Genomic DNA, 21,133 nt, shown 5'->3' with positions numbered 1-21,133 from the left:
ATATACATATACATATATATATATATATATATATATATATACATATACATATATATATATATATACACAGTTGTGTGAAAAAGTGTTTGCCCCCTTCCTGATTTCTTATTTTTTTGCATGTTTGTCACACTTAAATGTTTCAGATCATCAAACAAATTTAAATATTAGACAAAGATAACACAAGTAAACACAAAATGCAGTTTTTAAATGAAGGTTTTTATTATTAAGGGAGAAAAAAAATCCAAACCTACATGGCCCTGTGTGAAAAAGTGATTGCCCCCCCCCCCTGTTAAAACATAAATTAACTGTGGTTTATCACATCTTTGGAAAGCTGAGTTCAATTTCTCTAGCCACACCCAGGCCTGATTACTGCCACACCTGTTCTCAATCAAGAAATCACTTAAATAGGACCTGCCTGACAAAGTGAGGTAGACCAAAAGATCCTCAAAAGCTAGACATCATGCTGCGATCCAAAGAAATTCAGGAACAAATGAGAAACAAAGTAATTGAGATCTATCAGTCTGGAAAAGGTTACAAAGACATTTCTAAAGCTTTGGGACTCCAGCGAACCACAGTGAGAGCCATTATCCACAAATGGCGAAAACATGGAACAGTGGTGAACCGTCCCAGGAGTGGCCGGCCGACCAAAATTACCCCAAGAGCGCAGCGACGACTCATCCAAGAGGTCACAAAAGACCCCAGAACAACATTCAAAGAACTGCAGGCCTCACTTGCCTCCATTAAGGTCAGTGTTCATGACTCCACCATAAGAAAGAGACTGGGCAAAAATGGCCTGCATGGCAGAGTTCCAAGACGAAAACCACTGCTGAGCAAAAAGAACATAAAGGCTCGTCTCAGTTTTGCCAGAAAACATCTTGATGATCCCCAAGACTTTTGGGAAAATACTCTGTGGACTGACGAGACAAAAGTTGAACTTTTTGGAAGGTGCATGTCCCATTACATCTGGCATAAAAGTAACACGGCATTTCAGAAAAGGAACATCATACCAACAGTAAAATATGGTGGTGGTAGTGTGATGGTCTGGGGCTGTTTTGCTGCTTCAGGACCTGGAAGACTTGCTGTGGTAAATGGAACCATGAATTCTGCTGTCTACCAAAAAATCCTGTAGGAGAATGTCCGGCCATCTGTTCGTGACCTCAAGCTGAAGCGCACTTGGGTTCTGCAGCAGGACAATGATCCAAAACACACCAGCAAGTCCACCTCTGAATGGCTTAAGAAAAACAAAATGAAGACTTTGGAGTGGCCTAGTCAAAGTCCCGACCTGAATCCGATTGAGATGCTGTGGCATGACCTTAAAAAGGCGGTTCATGCTCAAAAACCCTCCAATGTGGCTGAATTACAACAATTCTGCAAAGATGAGTGGGCCAAAATTCCTCTACAGTGCTGTAAAAGACTCATTGCCAGTTATCGCAAATGCTTGATTGCAGTTGTTGCTGCTAAGGGTGGCCCAACCAGTTATTAGGTTTAGGGGGCAATCACTTTTTCACACAGTTTGTTAACATCCTTCCACATGACGAGATGCACCGATTGCAATACGCTTGGCTGATTCAGATTTTTCAAAGTCTGAACTGCCAATTCAGATTTTCTTTCTAAGAACTATAACTGACAGCAAGACTCCATACTAACTGTTCATATCACTGTCCTGAAGTGTAAAACACACAATTCAAACGATTAGTAAATATATTGTATTTTTATTTAAAAATAGATTAAAAAAAGAAAATCTTGTCATTAGTAGTATTAATGATGTATTATAAGCTGCTTAGAGCTAGTGTTAGGACATTAAACAGCTCAGAACTCTCCCTTTAATATCTAGTGTAGATTGCTGTGAAAACATCTTTAAACAATTGCATTTATTAGTTTTTTGCCAAAAACTATATTACAAGATTACATTTGAACATATTGATACCGTTCAAATTCAATACGGTCCAGCTAGCACCTCACACTGCACAGAACTACCACAGAACTACAGCAAGGGTTACATTTGAAAGGGACTCATTACCCTTTACTGTGGGACTCTGATGTTTCAAGCCTGGCCAAGATATCACAGGCCAATGATTGTGATGTTCCATCTCAGGTCCATGGTCCTAGTGTTCCCTACAGCTGTAGCATGTCAACTACATTATGACGTTTCCCCAACCCTGCAACAGGAAGCCTGGTAAAGAGGAGTGCAGGTGGCTCATGAGGTTCTGATGCCGAGTCTCATCAGAAACTGTTCATCATTCTCCAAATAGTTGATTCATGTTGGCTGGTATTCAACTTATCCAGCGGCTCAGTGGTAGAGAACATCAGAGGATCAATGGTTCGATCCCCGGCTCCACTAGTCCATGTTGATGTGTCCTTGGGCAAAACACTTAAACCCAAGTTGTATGAATGTTAGAGTCCTGATGGGCAGGTGGCACCTTGCATAGTAGTCCCTGTCATCAGTGTATGAATGGGTGTGAATGATGACATGTAGTGTTAAAGAGCTTTGAGTGGTCGGAAGACTAGAAGAGAGAGAAACAAGTACATTTAAGCCTACATGACTCAAGTGCTCAGAGACCTTGAGAAAACCTCTGGCTCCGTACGTTTAAATGTATCTAAATAAAATGCTCTTTGTGGAACTGCTTCCCACACAACTCAAAGCAGCTCATGACTGCATTACTGTAAACTCAGGTTTCATGTAGTCTGGTGATTCATTAGGGCCTGGTGGTGTCACTGTGTTGTTCTGTATGTATTTTACTGTCGAGTTCGTATATTTACATTAATACCTATCTGGAGACAGCTGTTGTAATGGAATTTAATAGGGCTAATATATGGTTGCAATCTGCCCCCTCACCACTAGATGCCACCAGATCCTACACACTTGACATTCAAACTGTATATGTAGCACTAGCCCATGGTATGTACTTGTACCTATAAAAATACATTGTGTAAATATAATGATTATTGACTTTATTAAGTGTGTTTGAGGTAGGTGATTATAACCGACAACAGAAGAGATAGAATAGCCAGAGCTCAGGGTTACATCCTGGCCATGTCAGCCTCTTACTAAGCTGTCTGCAGACAATCACAAACTAGGAGTTTGTTTACATTTACAGAAACATTTAAGAGAAAAAATATAAAAAAACAATAGCAGCATAACAAAAAGATACTTGTACCAGAAGAACATATGAACAATTACAGTTATAGACCCTTTAAAAATCTACATGCATATAAGCATACTAAACTGCTAAAATGTTCTGGACTTGGACATTGTCCAACACATACACAATAATGGAACTAATTCTACAGTACTCCAAGTAAAGGTCTATGGGTGCCTTTGCTGGGTCTGTTAGGAGCTCGTACACAGAGTGTTCTTTCTGTCTTTCTTCCAGTCATATTGTCAATGCAATCTAATCCTCTGATCCCTTTTCTTACATATATGAAGGTATGTGCCATGTTCTCACTCTGCATCCAGGTATGAAGAGGTTTGTTAAGTAACTCCATCTTCACAGCCAAAGCAGGATACGTGTGTGAAAACCACCTCAGTACAGAGGCTGTCCCCCACCTGTCCCACAGTCCTTTCCACTTGAGCCGATCCTCGTCCCATCGGATAACAGCACGCTGACATCCATCGTACTAAGAAGTATTTGGTGTCGGCCAGCCTTTCCATCTGCTCCAATCACGTCACTGAATTAAACGGTAGAAGACCCAGCAGGCGAACACAACCCAGTGGCTTGCCCAGTTCAGTTCAGACCACCTCTGGATGGTGTGGATGGCTGCGTAACCCTGCAAACAGGAAGTAACAGACACGCACAGGTGGATGGAAAATGTGACCCATTAGACGTTCTCAGTCCCGTGTGACATGCCTGGTTAATGTGGTGTAATCATGTGCTTTGGAACAATAGTGAGACTTAAAATCCAAATTAAATGTATATTGCAAATTCTCAAATGGTTATCTGAAGTGCAGCGAGAGAACCAGGCCTTTGTTTGAATCAGGCTGATATTAGAGACAGGCCTGTATTCTAATCAATGCATTAATCATATATACAGTTGTGTGAAAAAGTGTTTGCCCCCTTCCTGATTTCTTTGCATGTTTGTCACACTTAAATGTTTCAGATCATCAAACAAATTTAAATATTAGACAAAGATAACACAAGTAAACACAAAATGCTGTTTTTAAATGAAGGTTTTTATTATTAAGGAAAAAAAAAAATCCAAACCTACATGGCCCTGTGTGAAAAAGTGATTGCCCCCCCCTGTTAAAACATAAATTAACTGGTTTATCACATCTTTGGAAAGCTGAGTTCATTTTCTCTAGCCACACCCAGGCCTGATTACTGCCACACCTGTTCTCAATCAAGAAATCACTTAAATAGGACCTGCCTGACAAAGTGAGGTAGACCAAAAGATCCTCAAAAGCTAGACATCATGCTGCGATCCAAAGAAATTCAGGAACAAATGAGAAACAAAGTAATTGAGATCTATCAGTCTGGAAAAGGTTACAAAGCCATTTCTAAAGCTTTGGGACTCCAGCGAACCACAGTGAGAGCCATTATCCACAAATGGCGAAAACATGGAACAGTGGTGAACCTTCCCAGGAGTGGCCGGCCGACCAAAATTACCCCAAGAGCGCAGCGACGACTCATCCAAGAGGTCACAAAAGACCCCAGAACAACATCCAAAGAACTGCAGGCCTCACTTGCCTCAATTAAGGTCAGTGTTCATGACACCACCATAAGAAAGAGACTGGGCAAAAATGGCATTCATGGCAGAGTTCCAAGACGAAAACCACTGCTGAGCAAAAAGAACATAAAGGCTCGTCTCAGTTTTGCCAGAAAATGATCCCCAAGACTTTTGGGAAAATACTCTGTGGACTGACGAGACAAAAGTTGAACTTTTTGGAAGGTGTATGTCCCATTACATCTGGCATAAAAGTAACACGGCATTTCAGAAAAGGAACATCATACCAACAGTAAAATATGGTGGTGGTAGTGTGATGGTCTGGGGCTGTTTTGCTGCTTCAGGACCTGGAAGACTTGCTGTGGTAAATGGAACCATGAATTCTGCTGTCTACCAAAAAATCCTGTAGGAGAATGTCCGGCCATCTGTTCGTGACCTCAAGCTGAAGCGCACTTGGGTTCTGCAGCAGGACAATGATCCAAAACACACCAGCAAGTCCACCTCTGAATGGCTTAAGAAAAACAAAATGAAGACTTTGGAGTGGCCTAGTCAAAGTCCCGACCTGAATCCGATTGAGATGCTGTGGCATGACCTTAAAAAGGCGGTTCATGCTCAAAAACCCTCCAATGTGGCTGAATTACAACAATTCTGCAAAGATGAGTGGGCCAAAATTCCTCTACAGCGCTGTAAAAGACTCATTGCCAGTTATCGCAAACGCTTGATTGCAGTTGTTGCTGCTAAGGGTGGCCCAACCAGTTATTAGGTTTAGGGGGCAATCACTTTTTCACACAGGGCCATGTAGGTTTGGATTTTTTTTCCCCCTTAGTAATAAAAACCTTCATTTAAAAACTGCATTTTGTGTTTACTTGTGTTATCTTTGTCTAATATTTAAATTTGTTTGATGATCTGAAACATTTAAGTGTGACAAACATGCAAAAAAATAAGAAATCAGGAAGGGGGCAAACACTTTTTCACACAACTGTATCTATCAATCCATTATATCCTCATCCTCAGATGGTCTAGGGGGACTGGAGCCAGTCAGCCATAAGCATCTACTCCACACAGAGGGGAGAGCCCTGTTGCTGTGAGGGGACAGTGCTAGCCCCTGCACCAGCCGTATATTTCTAATGTCAGTTTTATTAGCATGTGCCATCATACAGTATTTCAGTTAGAGGGCTGCCTGTTTTCTGATCTGCTCCTGTTCCTTCATGTTCACCTGAAGTCTTGATACTTTCAGTGTGACGTACATTAACTCCATCAGTACTTCAGAGTCATGTCATACTCGCCACTCTGCTGCTCTCTCTTTGCTTCTCTAACAAGTACCGATCATTCACTTTATTTTTGTCTTCCGTCTTTATTAAGCTTCTGTGCATAAAGTGTAGAGTTTAATTCACTGATGTTTCCAATTAAAAGCCTTCCAGCAACCGAAAGGGCGTAATCCCTCCCATTCCTGGTAGGCTCTTCACTGCTCAAAACGGAGCCACTGTGTCCTGCACTACATCCTGTTGGCATTTATGTGGCATAGAAATATTCCCTTTTCCTTGAACTCAGTCCTCAGTTGCTCTCACCTCCTCTACTTCCTGTTCATCAACTCCAGGATCAAACATGGAGCCCAGGTAGGTGAGGTGGAAGATGGCCAGGAAGCTGAAAACCAGGTTTAGCAACATCACCCAATACTCCTACAGACCAGAAGAAGAAGAATAAACTGTGAAACAGTCACAAGAACATCTTCATAGTGTCTCTCATTCTTTTAAACCCTTGAGGACAAACGTAAGACCCCTGGACATCTTTGCTGACTTCCAGTGGTTTAACTTGTCCCCTTTCAGCAGTGATGTAGAGGTGTACTCCAGGACCCTGTGACATCACTGCTGGGTGCTGTTACAGGTGCAGCCAAGCACATTTCTGAGCTACGTGTCGGAAAAGACGGGGCCCACTCGAGTTACAGGTTCATTTTATTCATAAACCCGGTTTACAGAAAATGAGGCTGACATCTGATTGGCTACAGATAGGTCCATGTTGAAAAAACGCATTTGCGAATGCAGCCACGTCAGGGGAGTCTCAAAAAACCCACACACAAATACATACAAATGCAGAAATATATTTGTGATTTTTTTTTTTACATTTATATAAATCATAATTTATTTATGTGTGCATTGGAATGTATTTGTGAATTGTTCTGCGTGCATTTGTGAGTCTGTGTGCATTTGCAATTATTGAGACTGATCTGACCCATACACTTAAGCTTCTAAGATAGCTCAGCAGTAGGTAGGTACCCTTCTGACACTGAATACCATGCTGTGGGTTTTTTTCATGCCCCCTGTAACTAGATTACTAACCAATGCAAAGCATTTTGCTCAGGTTTCTGTTGATCTCTTGACGTACGTCTGTGTGTGTTGATTGCTTAGCATCGCTCACAGAGCTGCATAGAGCTGAAGCTGTACCTTCTTGTGCTGATGGCTGCAGTCAGAGGTGCAGGCCCTGGACAGGATACAGGCACTGAAGATGGATGCAAGCTTCTTTCTCAGAACTGAGGAAAAGAAAAAGAATAACCATTCAGGTGTGAGAAACATACTGATTCACACTATCACAGTAGGCCCAGAGTACACAGAGAAACCGGCTTCCTAGATCAAGTCAAAATGTCATCTGTGCAGGAGAAAGGGATGGTTCTATTCTACCTTCAATGGTTCAACTTTCACAGTTAAATACAAGCTGATTTTTCTCTTACCATGTTCAACATATGTGATGAAGCCCAAAGAGAGCAGAACAGCTCCCAGGTGAAAGCTCAGACCCTGAAGAAAACAAACAGCACATTAAGTTCAAGTAGTGACAGTCAATCATTCAACATCTACTGCCCACATTCCTGTCTCTGAGCAAATTCATGTTTCAATGATATGCCCTAGTGTGTCTAGTGACCAGAGAGAACTACAGGTGGTCTACCTGTATGTTAAACATCAACATTGTCCATCAGTGAACAGTTAAAGTCACATGGCACAAACAGACAAGAGATTGTAGTTTATCATGTGTTCCCATACTGAAGTGAAAGAAGATGGGCTTCCAACCCAATAATGATTGTCTCGAACATATTGCATCTTAGAACGGCCCCCAATACTGTGGAGAGAAGTGTGCATCATGTTACTAACGTGCAGTAAGGCGCTGGCAGTGTACGTCACCAGGATGGCTGGAAAAGTCCCCAGTTTCATGGCGTTTTTAAAGGCATCTGATGAATATGGAACAGAACACAGTAAACACAACACAATGACTTTATATAGATCAAGTTTGTAATGGAACTTTCATAAAAATCATGAAAATACAAAACTTTTAATGTGACAATGAGGTGATACTACCCAGTAGCAGCCAAACTGTAAATACCAAGAGGGCTTCAAATAACTCATATTTTGTTTTTGATTAATCTGCCACAGGGATGCCGAAAACTTTAGGATATTTAGTTCACTGCCGTATGTGACTAAGACAAAAAGTAGCTCGTCACAGGGAAGCTGGGAGCAGCGGATATTTGGAATTATTAATTAATAAATTGATCTTCACAATAATTGCAAATTCATTTTCTATAAATACCAGACAAAGATGATACTGCTCAGTCTTTCACTCAACAGGTCGGAAATACATCAAGAGTAACATCAGAGAAACTCAACAACGTCACCATTGTCAAAGTCCCAGTGAAACGGAAGGTAGAGCGTCTGTAGCTTCTGTACTGGGACGCATTTCAAAGAGACACGGAATATTTAAGAGGTGTACATTTACAACAGAGTTCTAAATCAAATCCTTTGCATTTGATTGGAACACTAAAAAGTGGGCGGGCTTAGAGGACTGTTTCTCCACACACATCTCCCTCAGCTGTTAGATCAGGAGGAGGATGAAGAAGAGATGAATCTTCATCCGGCTCTGTTTCACTGCAGCGATCAGTGCATGCAGATGAACTTCCTCCCTGCCAGCACCAGAAGTCCTCGCTCACCTGCCGGTAAAACTCATTTCACGACATCCAGAGGACGTTCATCTGCATGTACTGTTGGTTGAAAAGCTGCAACATTTCTTTCGAATGAGTCAGATCTCAGCCACTTTGTTGTTGAAATGAAAACAACGCTTTTGCCCACTGATATCCAAACACATCTCGTCCTGTCTCTCTCCATATTGCTCGGTTAGCTACTACGATCCACAAACACACTTTTTCATGAGCGGTGAGGCTAGCTAGTCATCAAAAGTCTCATTTGATTGGAGGATTTCTTGTAAATACCCCTGAGTGATGGATGAGTCTTTAAACATTTGAAAGCATCTTACAGAAGAGAAAAGACAGGCATTTGATGTAAATACAGTGTTTGATCATTCTGGAGTGTTTCAAGTGGAGTTGAGGACTTACAGGTTTTCAGCCATCTGGACATGGGGATGTTCCAGGACGTCACCACCAGCACCATGGAGCGAGGCATTTCCACACAGAGAGGCTTCACCACACGCATATCCCTGCATTAGAACACACAGATACAGAGTATTGGGGAATATGGTGTTCACTCATTCAGCCCTCTATCAGGTCTGCTCTTGGTGAAATGTGAGGACTTTCTTTTTTCTGGTGTTGAGCACTAGCAGCCTGCTAGACAGGAGCGTACTACGAAGCGAGTTGGACAGAGCCAGGCTTTCTTTGCGATAGTCGGCTCGACAAAACCTAAAGCTCCAGTCGGAGATAAGTGGTACCACGACGGTGGTTTTATAATATAATAACAGTCTTTGTTAACCAGGTTTTCTTCAGCAGGCTCTGCACGTTCCCATAAAAGGGGTCGTTTGCCGTCATTTGACTCTTCTACTGCACTGAATGAACCGGTCTGTGCGGCCTACTTCAGTCAAGAGGAGCAATTTTCAAATTAGCGTTCTATTAGCCTCGATACCAGCAGTTTCAAATTAGGACCAAGCATGAAAAGTTTGAAAACATAATACAAAGTGGCATGAAGTTGCTGTGCCCTCATTGTTCTTTTAGTGTATTGATGATATGCTGATTAATATTTGAAGTGTTAATATTACCTGAAGCAAACAGGGAAAAATGAGAGGAGGAAGACTGAGAATACACCTCCACCAGAATACACAACTGATGCTGTATGTGGGTGCAAACTACGGCCCCAGGGAATCTTATTAAGGAAATATACCGCATTTCATCTGCAAGTAAACATCATCCTGACTAATAACATAATGAACTATTAATGTATGCTGCCTGGGATTTTATAGAAAGCATCTTTTAGAGCCAGCGTGAGAAAATGCCTGAGAACACTACAAACATATTCTGGAGTTCAGTGAGAGAGACGACAACTTTGTGAACAGCAGTGTTAAAACTCAGATTTATCATCATGTAAAGGTCTCCTGGTGCATAGTTCTCATGGCTTCGTTGTGCATATCACTCATAAAGGGCATCGTCTGGAAAAGCCAGCCGGTCTATACGGTGTCTGACCTCTGACGAGACCCTCTTACAGGTCTGAAACTGAGGTCACAGGATTTTACAAGTATGGTGAGGTCATTTCCAAAGAAGTTGATGAGTGAAAGATGCTTTAGACACAATTTCAATCTAAAACTGAACAACCTCCTCCAGAGCAGGTTAGGTGTTCATGGCGATTTAGCCAGCTTCAAAGAGAGCCACCTTTGTGACATTGAAAGATTTGGGCTCAACCTACCTGGCTAAACCACTGATCTCACTCTGTAGTACGCCCCTCTGCTCAGACCCAGCTCAACTTACCATCTGATGTTGTCCTTTTCTTCAGTGAAGCCTGCACCAGCCAGCATGCTGGTGCCTTCACTGAGGTGACCCACAAAGTAGTTACTGAAGTGGAAGGACACTGCATTCTCATAAGCATGAAGCCACCTGGTCAGCACACCACACACAAGACAAACACATGTTATCTTTGGTTGGATTCCCAACTCAAACTCTTTGGTCAGCTGAACTTCTTCTGAGAGGACATCTTAACCTGCATAGAGTTGAAGTTAAGAGCTCCTCTGGCACAGATTACTTCAGGGCACTTAAATAATCTGATTATTCCCACTTTCCGTAGAAAAGAGGGAACTTCAGTCACAGGATAACAATACAGAATCATTTGCTATCATATGACAGAAAGGACTATACCAGTGGCTTTGCATGTTAAAGGGAAAGCTCACCCCACAATCAATACATATTCATATATATTTTCCTGTTATCTGTAGAGCTAGTTATCAATCTACATTATTTTGGTGCTTGGTTCCTACATGAAACTTCTCACAACAAGGTCTGTGGATTATCTTGAGTAACCAGGCCAAGAAACATAGCTGTTGAAATTTTCAAAAGTCTTTTTGGAGCTTTGAGCACCACAAGATGAGGACCATCTAGTCCCATTAAATAGGACAGAAACATATTCTAAATATTCTTTTTACTCAGTTTCCCTCTGCTCACCTCATCCCCTCCTTGGTATAGTCTGGCTCAAACTATTACGCTGCAACAGACTGCAGGAAATGTAATCGTCCTGTTCATCCAATGATGGATCACATGTGGGTTTGTGTAGCAGTACGATGTGTGTAATGTGGCTAAAACTCTCTTTCACTCTGAAGTCATCAAAACCATTTTTGTAGACCATTCAAGTAAACTCACTGTCAAATTTATGACAAGTGTTTACGCTACTCATGTCTCATAATTATTTAGATTCCCTGCTGAGTCTCCAAACATCAAAGCTTATGAATGCAATGCTGTGTGGCAGTCAGACCTGCACCTGAATGCACCACCAGCAGGGATAGCAGATCACTCTGTGATTGTAACACCATCTCAACTCTGAACGTGTGACGTATTAAGACGTGTGTTGTGTAATGATGCATTAGCTCATGGTGGACTGAACCCAAAGGGCCTCTGGAGGGTAGGAAAACGCATTTAAAAAAGGACCACGCCATTTGTAGGAATTGGGAAATGGTTTTCAGTGATGTGGCTCATGGGCTAGAGCGGGTCAACTTTTAATCACAAGGTTTTTGGTCTGATCCCCGGCTCCTCCTGTCTGTGTGTCGAACAGAACCCCAAATTGCTCCCCGGGTGCTTTACAGCAGTGATTCTCAACTGGTGGGTCACGACCCAAAAGTGGGTCGCGGACCCGTTTTACCCTTTGCCTGACAAAATAAAAATAAAAAAAGTGATTATATTTTGAAGGGCATTTTTTATGCACCGGTATTATTCCAGCATTTACGGCACTTGTTCAGCGGTGCAGGAAAAACACCAACCAGTGCGTTGTGAATCACATCACGTGATGCAGCTCAGCCAATCAAATATGGGTATTCTGACAAGTTTCCTGACTCAGTGAGATGTACACACACCGTGACACAGGGGGGGGGGGGGGAGACGAGGAGATAGACAGCAGAGCAGGACTGTTGTAGTGTGAGTTGTGAAAGTCAAATCATAGGACGATTTCCAAAAGAGAAAATGACCAGAGAGACCAGAGTCATTAGACTCTGACTGGACAGACTCATAGAGGTGAATTCTTCCAACACTAATTTCTCTTTTTAGAAGATGAGAAAAAATATTATATTGTGGATTCATCACTTCACCCTGAATGAACTGAATTTAAAGCTGCAGGGCAATTCAGTGAAAATAATTTTTCTAAAATGAATTTCGTTACGTAATTTATTTTTTAATCCAGCCGTTATTTTACTTGAAATGAGAAGAACATTTATTCATGTATTTCTATGTATTATTTATAATCCATCCAGTTCAATTTAAAAAATGAGAATAATAATTGTTAAAATATAATTGATGTGTACTTTATTTGATTTGGCAGTTGTTGACTACACAGACACGTTGCTACTACTAGACTTCTTGAATATAGATAGACCCAAATTATATATATATATATATAATTTGGGTCGTGGCTTGTCATTAAGGGGTGATGGTGGGTCCCGCAGCCAGAGCAGTTGAGAACCACTGCTTTACAGCAGCCCACTGCTAAGATGCAGAGGGCAAATAACATGTATGAACCTTTATGTATGCGACAATTGAAGTTTTAAGTTGTAAGGATAGGATGATTGTACAAAACCACTAGTATGGTCCTTTGAAAGGTTCTCTATATAATATTCAGAGCATTAATATAGCAGCAAACAACTATGTTCAATGTAAAGATTAGCGGTGTAACAGATCATTGTCGATCTGTAATCTGGATTAATGACAGTTTACCTTCACCATCACAGTGTGAAATAAAGTTTTACTGACATCGTTATCCGCCAATGTTCAGTAAAACATGCGATCAGGACATCATTGATGCTTTCTCTTGGCCGATCTCTGATAATGTTACATTGTAAACAGCCAATCCGGGTTGAAAATGACCGCAGGAGAGCTGGTAAAGTGGCTAATGGACAACGGACCAAGGTTCCATTCAGTTGCATTGTGATGCGTTCAGGCTCTGTTCGGTGAAAATCAGTATTGAAAATCAGTATTGAGCGAAGGTAAATAATACCGTTATCATGATGTGTTCACGTGTAATCTCGTAGAATGTAGTGTTGGTGAGAAACTTGAATAAATCCAGTTGTTTGAAGATGTTTTCACAGCAACATAAATAGATATTAGAGGGAACTATAACCTGTTTACACTAGCTCCGATAATCATTAAAACTAATAACGACAAGATTTGTTTTTAATCAAAGAAAATACGATCTTTCATTTCCTAATCATTTGAATTGTGTGCCTTTCTGAAAAAACACTATAAATAACTTTAACAAAGTAAAAGGATAACATTTAGAATAGTTGAAGGTTTACAGACTTCAGAGTGGTTGAAAGTATTTTTGGGACGGTGGCATAAAGAAAGAAATAGTCTGGATCCTTGTAGACCAGCTGCTATAATCAAACAACAAAGGGATCTGTATCTGTTAATATGGATCATCAATGATCAGTTAGTATCAGCAGCAAAGAGACACATGATCAGTGATCTCTGAAACTTATATTTGCTCCTTTTTTTGAAGATACAGGGGAGTAATGTCTGCTGAGCAGAGATGGAGCTAGCGTGGCCCACTGGTTAGCTCACGGCTGCTGCTCTTCACCGCTCTCATACAGCAGCTACAGCTGATCAGGCAGTCGGTCACAGAAGTGTTGCACCCACCTCATGTAAACACTGTTGGCTCTATCAACATTGTTGCCGTAAGTGCTTTTAGCAATGTTAACGCTGTTAGCTGCGAACTGCCAGCTCAGCCGTCGCCATGTTGTAAGGCGTACGGAGACAATAGAAATGCTGTGAATTTTGCATATAGCACCTTTAATTTCCAAATTTAGGCCACATGTTGACAACATCTCCATCCACTGATGAAGACTGTAAGATGCAGGCGAAAGCCAAAGTAAAAGCTAGTAAGCGGACCGTAAGTTCATGATTTGTCAATGAACCCGATAGTTGATTACTGTAACATCATTCTGATGCTATAATCAAGCACAGTACTTTTAAACTGAACTTTGGACAGTTGGCCGTGTGCTATCTAGCAGTATGACAAATAAGTAATTAGTTATTTTGAACTCACTGCAGTAGACTTATGGGAGCCTGTGGGGAAACCAGTAAGTTCTAACCCTGAGAACAAGCCTTACCTTTCTCAAATGTATCTTGGAAGCAGGGAAAGAAAGACAAAGAGTATGTTGATAAACCAGAGTATTGGAACAGCTGTTGTATTGGAAAACTACCTTAGTTGAAGGAGGAAAACCATTTCAATAATGATTTCAATGATGATTTGCCTTACTTCTGTGTGACTGTGCTTCCATAGATGGGGATTAACAAAGGGAACAGGTAAGGGGCGACGCAGGTGGAGACCAGCAGACAGATCTGACTCTTCAGCAGGCTGAGGGAGGAGCTACGCAGCCACAACCAGCTCTGAGGAACAAACCACCTCATCACCACCACAGTACTATACATGCATAAATAATAGAATGCACACTGAAGCTGCAAACATGAACTACTCACCAGTTTTGTGCCCTCAATGGCGTTCTGATAAGTGGAGAAACTGATCCAAGGGCCGAAGACAACAGTGCCAACAAAAAGAACATAACCCAGGAACTCAGCTGGGGAGGGCAGGCTGCCCACTGTTCCTCTGTCCAGGTCAAAGGCCAGCGAGATGGCCTTCATGGCCACCACCATCTGAGAGCCTGACACACACACACACACACACACACACACACACACACACACACACACACACACACACACACACACACACACACACACACACACACACACACACACACACACACACACACACACACACACACACACACACACACACACACACACACACACACACACACACACGGCATCTAACAGGATCATGGTTGGACGTATTGAAAAAGTAGACCTTGTTTTATTGAGTTGAAACAGCACATGACTCCAACAAACTCTCATACTGATGTTTCTTTCTGAATATTGCTGTTGTAGCAACATGTTTACTGAATGCAGTTAATATAGAAACATTTGTAACAAGGATAGTAGTTTTCTTGACTTAGTAAATATTAGAGTGTTGATCTCAAAGGTGGCCGGTTTGTTCTCTGTGGAGATAAGCGGTAATTGCAATTGTGTTTTTGGATCTCAAGCAGTGTTGTCATAATGCAGCAAATGCAGGGCTTTCATCAGTCCCCATTGTGTTACGTCACTCGGCGATAGATGGTGACTGAACAGCAGTGGTGGGCCATCAGGGCCAGCTAAGCCTTCTCTGCTGGCCTAAACAGAATATAACACAAAGTTATAGCTATTTTGTAATTTAATAATTTTTCACAAATACACTACATGTATTATAATTTTTTCCACCATTAGCTTATTTTCTCATTGCACAGCTCCTGTCTTCCTCTGTTGCTCTGCTTCCAGCACATCTTGTTTTAAGGAGAGCTTTTATCCAATCAGATTCAGCCCCTATGTCTCTATGTAAGGAGAGAGGCCCGAGGCCCTCTAGGTAGACTTTGCAGATTAAAGTATATGGGGACGATATTGTTGATTGTCAGTCTTCAACCAATCAGATCTTTAGTTTGACATGTTGGGCGTATTCTTTGACGTGCCAGTGCTACCCAGGTAGCCTGCTAAGTACGTCTGCATTAACTTGCGCTGTGATTGGTCAGTGGGCCAGCGTGACTTTTGTTAAACAGAAAGCTAGCTAGCAGATCTTAGTGTTTAGTAAGAGTTCAGGTTGAAACATATGCAAGAGAAGTTATGACATTTTTAGCGTTTTGCTTGGTGTAGATTCTTCTATTTTTTTGCCTAGCTTTGTTTTTTTTTAACACAACGGCTGAAGGAGGAGAAACGGATTTCTCAAGACCAGACAAACTGGACATCGTATCAAAGGGTCGGTCAACCCCACAGCTAGCATGGAAAAGGTTTTGTACTAACGGTATTTCTGGCTGACAGCGGCGGAGAAGCGATGCACATTTTATGGCTAAGAATGAAACTTTTGCTGAGACCCGAGTGGATCTACAACTCAACGACCACGTTCGCAGGAGGACCTCTGGCTGGAACTGAACTGATGTTCTGTACAACCGCGGTATTAAACTCTTTGTTAACAAAGAAAGGAGGATGAACTTTGTCTTTAAGTGAACAGCAGCTGTGGTAAGTGAAGTGCGTTTGTGTTTTTACATCTGCAGTAGCCTCACACCAAACGCAGTGCGAATTGTTCGCGCCGCCGGTCTCGCAGGGGACTATTTGTGTTAATTCACGTGAATCGCGCTCGACGTGCCGGAGAGGGGGCGTGGCTTATCGCCCTGGAAGCCGTTCAATTGTCCGCCATCAACTGGGGAAAAAATAACCTCTATTTCTGCTTACTACGTGTTGTGGAAGTCACAGATATCACGTGAAACTAAACGCCGTCATGTCTGGTTCATAACATTGTCCAGAGGAGCTCCGTGGATTTTATCGAGCTGTATTCACTGTGTCTAGCAAGCCACACGTCGGCTGTTTACTACAGCTGTATGAACACAAAATAAACTGATTTGGCTGTGATTTAACGGCAATAAGCGACTCCGAAATAACTACGTAATGATGCCGATTTGTAAAAAGTCTGAATTCATGATTAGTTAGTTCTCTCCGCAAGGTTTACACATTTATACACATAGTTTGGTCCGGTCTCTATTGATATGAGGTATCGTAGAGCTTTGGTGAACACAGACGGCTACAGTATTTATTTCCTGATTCAACAACGGCAGGACGTCAGTGATGACAGGAGAAACATCTCAACGCTGATAGGCTATCGCGCCTGATACGATATTTTTTCCCTGAAGTTGAAGAATTTCAACTCACGCAGGCCACAGGTAGCTCAGTTCGCGAAATCACGCCTCGCCATCGCAAATTCGCGTCACTCCAGTCTCATCGCATCTGTGCATAGACTTTGTATGTAATCTACTCACGCGAATAATTCGCGCCGCGTTTGCTGTGAACGCACCATTACTACTGTGTTCATTTGTCTCTGATGTGAATAATATTTGAATGGCTCGTGCTCTTCAGTGTGCGGTGGAATACGCGTGTTAGCGCCGCAGTGTTGCTGGATTGATTTGTCATGCGTTGTTGTCATATAAATATATGTGACTGGTTCATGTGAGTTTTTTCTTATTATTGTGTTAATTACGACTATGTATTGTCCGTTAATGACGAAGCATCCAGTCATCGCGGGGTTTGCCACGGTCCCATTAAGCTAGTTTAGAGTAGCCTCAGCTGTTTTTTGTTATTGTTCCGGGTTCAGAGGTCACACAGCTCGTTGTCTCCTACGTGAGCGCAGTCCACCGAAAACATTATATTTCCCACAATTTAAGCTTCTGCATTTTCCAAATGCACTAGTATTATTCAAACGTATTGTTTGGTTCGTAAGCCTCGTACCGAACGGTTTAATATGAATACGTGTATTGTTACACCCCTAGAAATAAATAATAACCGTAGCTGTGGCGTCATCATGAGGTTATTCAACTGTAGTAGGACAGCACAGAAGGCCCAGGTATAAAATGCACGGCCCGCCACTGCTGAACAGACATTTATCTCAGTGAATATTTTCGAGATCCTAACTTTAAAGGGGCCCTTCACTCATCATGGTTAGGCCTACTCAGTCTGTCAAACTGTTGTAAAGTGTGGCTCTGCTCTGGAAGGAACATTCTGAAGGCTGAGAATAATAACCCTGATGTCGTCATCATACTTTATATTATTATTTCTAAGTATAAAACAGTTGAAAAAAGATCATGAGATTGATCTTCGATGAAGTTCTCTGAAGTTTACCTTTCCTAAATACATTGTTGTGGAAAATGCTTATTATATCTTCTTTGAAACACTGAACTGCTGTAGACTATACTGCAACTTCTTTTTCACATCCAACAGAGAAGCTTTACCCCAGACACAACATAGTAGCTATGGAAACACTGCAGTATTGTAGAAATTAAGAGGAAAAAAAGACTTCAGTGACGCTACTCTCAAACCAAATGATGGAACGTTTACCTCTGATTTTATGCCAGGTCACCATGTCAATCAAATGCAACTCTCTGAAATGAAAAAGGAAGAAAACTAAGTTTACAAGGCTTCTATATTCTACTACACAAATGTGTAGGTTTGGAGAATAACACAAACAAACTCACTGAGGAAATGGTTAAACTACAACAGGAAGTGCAGACGTTGTTGACTGTGCAATAATTCAACAAGCAATGTCATTGTATGATTAACTAATGGTAGCAGACACACAGCCTCACTCACACAAACAAACACATCGATGTTCATTGAACCAAAATGGTTCAATGAACATCAAAACAGATGCAATGATGTTGTTCTGAAGTGGGTTTAACAATCTGAACAATCAATCAAACTGTAAACAGTGTATGAGAGTGTTGTTGCAGTTTGCAGCACTACATCACTGCTGCACAGTGTGTGGACAAAGCATGTAGTCACCACTATGGACACATCCAGGACAACTGATTTTCTCTGTTTCTATGTGAAAGCTCCAATTATTCATATCGGTCTCCAGGAAACTAGGTGTTCTTTGCACTGTGTTTTCTCACCCAACAAGGAGGTAGATGAGGATGACAACCGAGAGGAAGAGGCCTCTGCTGCTGGAGTGTCGGCTGAGGAGCAGAACAAGGTAACAGAGCGCACAGAGCCACAGCACCCACAGCATGTGCAGCTCAAAGAACAGGAAGAGGCCGTAGACCCCAGACAACGCCGACACTACATGCTTCACAGTGGACACACCTCCTAAGGAACACAAGCAGGAAGACAATAGGAATTACACTCAAGTCCAACGGTCTATTGTTTCCCTAATAAGGCTTACATCTGACTGAAATACATCACATGGAAATGGGTTGAATTTATGTCCATTCTAGCCATGTCCAGGTGTAATAAACATGTATGACATGGTAAATCTACTGACTATTATGAAAAAAATATCACAATACAATCTTGGATTTCCTGATAGACAGAATGTAGTGGTCTGGACCCAGTCAAATCCAGGATAGGAGATGTGTTGATCAAGGAACATTATCTCATTATGTCAGTACGGACAATATCTAAATTGCTTCCAGCTATATCCATATGAAACAATAGATAAGACGAGTCTTCCTGTGAATGCTCCTACTTGCTAATTTGCAGTGTAGCTCACCCAGTCTGAAGCAGAGTCTGCAGATGAGGCAGAGCAGGAGCAGCCTCCAGACCTGCTGTAAGCCCTGCTGGACTGTACTGACCCCACAGCTCTCAGCCAGCTGCTGCAGCACCAACAGTCTACTGGACATGTCCATCCTGCAGCTCAGCACAAACTACGGATTAGAACTTTCATCAAACCATAAAATAAAAGTAGCAATGGATGACGCTGAGATCAATTGAATTACATCCAACGGGTTTAGACTACTTAGATAGCGCCTCTGGTCAGCAGCACGGACTACTATCAGTGTCAACACATGCGGAGCATTAGGACGTTAGGCGCGTCTTCTCCACATAGCCCACCTCTACAGACTCGAACTGAGCTACCTGTGGCCTGCTATCTTGCTATAACGTGCGACACATGCTTCACTAACTAGCGTTAGCTTATTAAGCTAACGTTGGATATAACTTGTCTAACTTTGTAAACGCAAACACCGCGTTAACCACGTAACGTTAGCTAGATGCTTTCAGGAATGTCGCGTGCTAACGTTACCGTGAACTTGTTGACTGATTGGTGGTTACGTTGACTTTAGATCGCGATAGTTCTGGAAAACAAATCAGCGCATTTCTGTGAAATGTGGCAGGGCCGGACAGAAGTGCAGTTGGCTAACGTTCCAGCTACACTCATGTATTACTACAGTTAGTCAGACAGCTGCAGGTGAGGGTAAAGGCGACATGTCCAGACCTGATACAAGCCTGGATGCTGTGAATTCACATTCACATAACGTTTACTTCCGTTCCCTAGTCGTCGTCGTCGTCGTCTTCTTCTTCGTCTTCTTCTTCTTTACGGCTCGCTCTTCTTCTTCTTTACTGGTGGTTGAGTGGTTGGTTGACAATAAGCTTATTGGCACATTATCGCCACCTGCTGGACGGAAGTGTTTAGCCGCACGAGGAGCTGACTGAATTCCTACTGTCTGTCCAATGAGACCTTTTGGTGAAATATCATGCTCTCACTGCATGTTTTGTATCGCTGAGTATTTATAGGCTGTATTTGAGCAGCTCAGTGTACACAGTGAAGTAGCCTATATGGTATAATTTTACTGTGATGGCATTCTTATGTTATTCTCATGTCATGTTAATGAGACATTCTGGGATGATATGAGATGGAATGTAATGTCATAATTAAATAAAGATATGTGATTGTATTGTACTGCTGGTAATGCTGCTTTAACTATTGTTACAACTATTACTCATATTGGCTATTGCTAGTGCCATTACTACCCATTACTGCTCATACTCAAGCATGGTGGTGTAGTAGTGTTCTCAACTCATGGGCCCTGGGCTTAAATCCTGACCCTTTCTAACTGGAGTTTCAAAGTTATCCTCATGGACTGGGTTTCCTCCAGGTTGTCTCTTCTAAGAGGAGATGCATAAGGTACTATACTGTACCTATAGTTATGAAGAGTACTGCCCCAGACCAAGGCACTGGCATCAGAAGTGAGCACTGTGCTACCAACGTTCCCTGACTAGCTTCCTAAAATAGGTCAAACACAGAGGCTACACAGTATTTCCCCCCAGGAATCAACTCAATAATGACTGAACATAGACTACTTATGTATACTGATACCTGCTCTCACATAGCAGTTTGTGTGTATGCAGAACTTTATTTATTAGTGCTGATTAATTGGATTCATGGCCCAATGTGTGTGTGTGTGTGTGTGTGTGTGTGTGTGTGTGTGTGTGTGTGTGTGTGTGTGTGTGTGTGTGTGTGTGTGTGTGTGTGTATTTCAGGGGGGTATTATCAGCTCTACCATCTGTTGTGTGGTTTCAGGACCTGATATGAGTCAGTCACTGGGAACAAAAGTTTTCACGCTGGCACATATGGAGACAGAGCTGGGTTCAAGTTCAACAAAGATGCTC

General features: G+C 42.0%; 1 protein-coding gene across 6 annotated transcripts; it reads right to left on the bottom strand.

Annotated features, from left to right (window-relative positions):
* Positions 1-1,696: 1,696 nt before the first annotated feature.
* LOC142938521 (protein-serine O-palmitoleoyltransferase porcupine-like) lies at positions 1,697-20,082 on the bottom strand. Of its 6 annotated transcripts, none has more exons than XM_076081758.1 (13): positions 19,959-20,082; positions 19,236-19,372; positions 18,640-18,832; positions 18,086-18,129; positions 14,594-14,775; positions 14,373-14,503; positions 10,391-10,516; positions 9,035-9,135; positions 7,803-7,879; positions 7,388-7,451; positions 7,104-7,189; positions 6,231-6,341; positions 1,697-3,768 (listed from the first exon to the last, which is right to left on the bottom strand). In XM_076081758.1, exons 2-13 carry the CDS (start codon positions 19,369-19,371, stop codon positions 3,667-3,669), a joined length of 1,353 nt encoding a protein of 450 aa, XP_075937873.1. In that variant the 5' UTR covers position 19,372; positions 19,959-20,082; the 3' UTR covers positions 1,697-3,666. The 6 variants fall into 6 exon arrangements, 5 of the variants coding, with proteins under 5 accessions (XP_075937873.1, XP_075937874.1, XP_075937875.1 ...); XM_076081759.1 differs by having other exon boundaries at positions 19,767-20,076; XM_076081760.1 differs by having other exon boundaries at positions 19,236-19,389; positions 19,959-20,075.
* Between the last annotated feature and the right edge of the window lie 1,051 nt (positions 20,083-21,133).

The sequence above is a fragment of the Anarhichas minor genome, unplaced genomic scaffold (assembly GCF_050575085.1).
Source record: "Anarhichas minor isolate MPS153535 unplaced genomic scaffold, ASM5057508v1 ptg000086l, whole genome shotgun sequence".
NCBI lineage: Eukaryota > Metazoa > Chordata > Actinopteri > Perciformes > Anarhichadidae > Anarhichas > Anarhichas minor.
Note: the sequence above shows the minus strand (reverse complement) of the source record. Positions and strands in the feature narration are given on the sequence as shown.

Bases quoted from the DNA above. Each gene is read 5' to 3' on its own strand.
- LOC142938521 (XM_076081758.1), bottom strand. From the start codon at position 19,371: ATGGACATGTCCAGTAGACTGTTGGTGCTGCAGCAGCTGGCTGAGAGC. The intron at 7,452-7,802 runs GTTAGTAACATG...TGTTTTCTTCAG, and splicing joins CTGCCAGCGCCTTACTGCAC to GGTCTGAGCTTTCACCTGGG. The intron at 7,190-7,387 runs GTAAGAGAAAAA...TCTTTTCCTCAG, and splicing joins CATCACATATGTTGAACATG to TTCTGAGAAAGAAGCTTGCA.